General features: G+C 41.6%; 1 protein-coding gene across 2 annotated transcripts; it reads right to left on the bottom strand.

Annotated features, from left to right (window-relative positions):
• On the bottom strand, window positions 1-3,766 carry LOC133928744 (CAAX prenyl protease 2). 2 transcript variants are annotated; one of them, XM_062375205.1, is made up of 9 exons: window positions 3,622-3,766; window positions 3,255-3,483; window positions 3,079-3,141; window positions 2,791-2,982; window positions 2,444-2,555; window positions 1,818-1,886; window positions 1,108-1,170; window positions 521-601; window positions 1-421 (listed from the first exon to the last, which is right to left on the bottom strand). In XM_062375205.1, the coding sequence occupies exons 2-9, from the start codon at window positions 3,456-3,458 to the stop codon at window positions 288-290; spliced, it is 918 nt and encodes a 305-aa protein (XP_062231189.1). In that variant the 5' UTR covers window positions 3,459-3,483; window positions 3,622-3,766; the 3' UTR covers window positions 1-287. The 2 variants fall into 2 exon arrangements, with proteins under 2 accessions (XP_062231189.1, XP_062231188.1); XM_062375204.1 differs by having other exon boundaries at window positions 3,602-3,760.
• Window positions 3,767-4,110: the final 344 nt, after the last annotated feature.

The following is a 4,110-nucleotide window of genomic DNA, read 5'->3' as shown; positions in this document are numbered from 1 at the left end:
TTGATTCTGCAACTTTCTGATCTCTATTCAACAAATGATGAAATGCAATTTTGTTCAGTCCAAACACTAACCCCACGACAAGGGGAATCTACAATAATGTTTGACAACATTCATATCCCACGACAAGGGGAATCTACAATAATGTTTGACAACATTCATATGGGATCTTGGAAAGAAAAATAAATGAAGAATCTGACAGCAGCGGCTGCTATCAGTTGGGAGCTTCACTTGTTAGTTGCTTCAAAAGTTAGGCTCAGAATCCATTGCAGTCTCCAATCTAGTTCTGTCTATTCCCATCTGCAATAACCATGCCAGCAACTGCAGCGATCTAACCTAGTGTTGTATAGTTTCGGGCTTGTTGCGGGGAAAAGGAGCCAAAAGAAGGATATTGAACCAGCCAGAAATGCTACCGATGCCACTCCTGTCACAGAAAAACACAATGCAACATAAGAAGTTGAACATATTTGTACAAACTTTCATGTTTATTCCATTTTCTTAAAAGAAAACAGGATATACACACCTCTTGTCCGTGGTGATGAGAAAACAGGCAAACCCATCATATTACAAACGATGTGAGCAACAATAGGAGATAACAGATTCCCTGTAGTTTTTTTTTTAAATGAAAGTTAATCAACATGACACCTTGTTATCAGAACTGTATTCAACTCACAGTCAATTATCTGAAGTAATTAAACCATTCATCATGTGAAAAACGAAATGGCCATTCCAGTAGAAGCACAATTAGAATAATCAAACAACTTTTCATTATCTAGCCAGGTCACAAGCCATAAGTTTAATGTACCAAAGTACAGTTGAAAAACAATGATGAATCTGCATGTTTATGTTATATATATGGCTATTGCTTTTCGAGTTTTAGGAATATGGAATATCATACTAAAACATAACTGGTAATTATGACATGTATTATGCAAATATGATTGTTTAAACTTAATCCAGCCGAATGAATATATCTAAGATAAAATATGGAAACTTCAATTCTGTAATTGGAAAAGCAGTTCCAGAAACAATAGCAAGAAGTTAATAACATAGCTGACAACAAACAAATCAATTTTCATTTTTAAAAACACAAAAAGGAATGAGTAAGACCTGTTCGAATGAATAAAAATGCTGCATACCACCCAAAGATTACAGTGTAGCCTAACTGGATACCTGAGAAGGGAAGATAAGAAGTTAAATCAAGCTCAGCAAGTGAAGAAAAAAGGTGTCAACAACTGGTGAAGCAGAAGTAATTCCACAGATCTTGATGACAAAATTCGAGAAAAGATGTGCAGTACTAAAGAAGACTAATAAGTTGGAATATGCCAACTTGCCAAGCATGCTAAAAGGTCAAAGTGTGTGCTTCTAGCTTCAGTACGAATGTAATCTGTACCAGTAATGTAGTCTTCCCAGTCAAGAAGTTAATAATTGCGAAATAAGGCTAAGTTTGTAGCATAGAAGAATGAAGATCAATATTAAGATCATAGGTAACTGTAATGCATCAGGTGTATCCAGTTACTGCCATGGCGGTGCACCATACGTTGCAAAGGACATAGCATGATACTTCAGGGGTATAGTACAGTGGTAGTGAACATTTGAGACCATAGTGTGACTGATTTAAAGGTAAACTTGTATCACTGAAAAACAAGCATGCTAAAGTAAATGTTATAGTTCTCCTTGTTTTCACACAGAAATAAAGTTAAATCTACACCCAAAAGTCTGTTCTCACACCACTACTAAGTTAATCTAGTTCAAAAACTTTCTTCTCATACCATTGCAGGAAGATACAAATGGAGAAAACAAGATGTAAAGAAAAATACCTACAATCAGTAGCGATCTCATAAAATTACGTCCCTGCTGGTGTAGTTCAAACAAATGGTTTAAGTGTGCTGTCAAAACAAAGGTTGAGTTACTAACATAAAAGAGTCCAACAATATCAACAGCAGAAAATGTATAGGTAAAACTGAATGTGGTTATGCAGATAAAACTGAATGTGGTTATGCAGATACACAGTGGCAAATTAGACAAGAAAGATCCGAAAAAGTTGTTAAGAGTAAAATGCAGCAACTGTCCCTAAACTTATCCAGGGGTGTCATCCAGGTCCCTGAACTCTCAAAGTGCAGATTCAGCTCCTTAAACTTGCTAAATGTGTCATTTAGGTCCAAAATTCCGAAATGCCCCTTCGGCTGCTGATGAGGCATGCTTTGTAATCCTCCTCTCTACTGGAATCATTTTGTCATCAATGGGGTATTTTCGGGATTTCAGACCTAGATGACACATTTAGCAAGTTTTAAGGACCTAAATCTGCACTTTGAGAGTTTGAGGACCTAGATGACAACGTCAGACAAGTTTAGGGACCGCTGGTGTATTCTACTCTTATGTTAAAGATACATGTAAGGTTGATTCCTTTGAAATAGAAAATTAGTACGATGTTATAGCAATTTACCTAGACTGAAGAAGACTGGAGTAAAAAAAATAATGTTATACATTTTGAATCCACCACACAGAAGAAGCGGTATCATGCACGCCCTGAAAACGAGCTCCTCGGTACATGGTGCCTGATCAAAAGATCATCCTTAAACAACATCACCACAGTAAAAGAGGAAATCAAAGTGCTTTCAGCAGTAACACTAATCAATAGCATCCTAAATAATACAAATTGCAAAAGGTACTACACAAACTGCTAGCTGGTAATTCTTCATTTATTGCTAATTTGATACACTAATCTTCTATCACAGGTTCACAACATCTCAGAGCAGCACAAACAATGTTGTCAAGGGGAGGAGAACAAACCACTACATAGTTCCGCCACACCATTACATCTTCAACAGCTGCTTGGATCCGGTAAGCAATCCTGTGGGCGCAACCGATCCCCACTTCATTACCATCTCCGCCCCACGAGCTCACCAGGACCCACAGTCTAGCGACGAATGACCCAGCATACACTAGGGACGTAAGGAGAAGTGGGATCACCGCTGCCTCAAGCTACACAAGCACCGGCATTTCAGTTCAAGCATCAAAATCTCAACACTAATCAGTGAGTTAAATTGTCACTTCGTTAGCAAAGATAACTTCGCTTACCAAATGATCCTTCCGAATGCCGAACACCGCGAGCATATCGGAGAAATCGCCGAGGTTCCAGACCTGGGAAGCAAAAGGGGAGGAAGACGTATAAATAGGGATTTGAGATTCGGTCCGGGGATCCAGAGCTAGGGTTTTGACGGGGTTTGGACGGGAGCGGAGCAGGGGTTGCTTACGCGGAGGAGCGCCGCGGTGGCCAGGGCGGAGGCGGCGGATGCGACGGCGGCGCAGGCGAAGCGGCGGTGGAGGAAGACGCGGAGCGAGGCCGGGGGCGGGAGGCGGAGGAGGACCGTGGGGGCGTAGAGGACGGCGACGTAGGAAACGGCCATGGCGGCGCACGCGGCCACCGCCGCCGCTCCGGGTACTGCCGGCGTCGTCATCGAGTCCAGCGAAGCGGGTGCCACTCTGTCAGAACACAGAGGAATTCGGACGGAATCGCCAGAATGAGAAGAAATCAAATTAAGGAAAGTGGCATATCAGCTTGTTCTTCGCTAAGTTCAGAGAGTTTCTGGAGAGCTCATACAAATAACGTGATGCCTTTACCCTCTTCAGCGGCCGGTTATATGCTTTTTCATCTCCAGCCACCTGCGGATCATCCTGAGCATCTTGACCTCTATCCACACTGATATCCTCTGGTCATCAGTCCCTGATCACCTGTATGTAAAAATGAGGAAATTTTGATATGATAAAATCCTATCTTCCCAAGTTGCTTCATCGAGAGACATACTCTCGCACTGAACCAATCACTAAGTAAATAAGGTATCTCGACGTCACGCTTAGGGGCGGAGCCAAGAGATCACCGGAGTTATCATCTTTGCACGACGGGATCAACAACACATATGACCAGCTAGGAACAGTAATTTCTTATAGGATTTGTGGAATTTCGTAAGGGGCGCGTGACCGCGATGGTAAAGGCTAGCTTCACCACTGTCGGTATGGTAAAATCCTGATATCCAATACAACAACAGGTAAAGATTTAAGCTTGCCATGAGAGTCAACTAGGGGCAGCTATGCACAAGGGACTGCAAGATT

The sequence above is a fragment of the Phragmites australis genome, chromosome 9 (genome assembly GCF_958298935.1).
Source record: "Phragmites australis chromosome 9, lpPhrAust1.1, whole genome shotgun sequence".
In the NCBI taxonomy this organism is placed as follows: Eukaryota; Viridiplantae; Streptophyta; class Magnoliopsida; order Poales; family Poaceae; genus Phragmites; species Phragmites australis.
Note: the sequence above shows the minus strand (reverse complement) of the source record. Positions and strands in the feature narration are given on the sequence as shown.

Coding starts and splice junctions, on each gene's coding strand:
- LOC133928744 (XM_062375205.1), bottom strand. CDS start 3,458: ATGACGACGCCGGCAGTACCCGGAGCGGCGGCGGTGGCCGCGTGCGCC. Junction 2,556..2,790: donor TGTGGCGGAACTATGTAGTG/GTTTGTTCTCCT, acceptor TCTTTTGATCAG/GCACCATGTACCGAGGAGCT. Junction 602..1,107: donor ATTTTTATTCATTCGAACAG/GTCTTACTCATT, acceptor AAAAAACTACAG/GGAATCTGTTATCTCCTATT.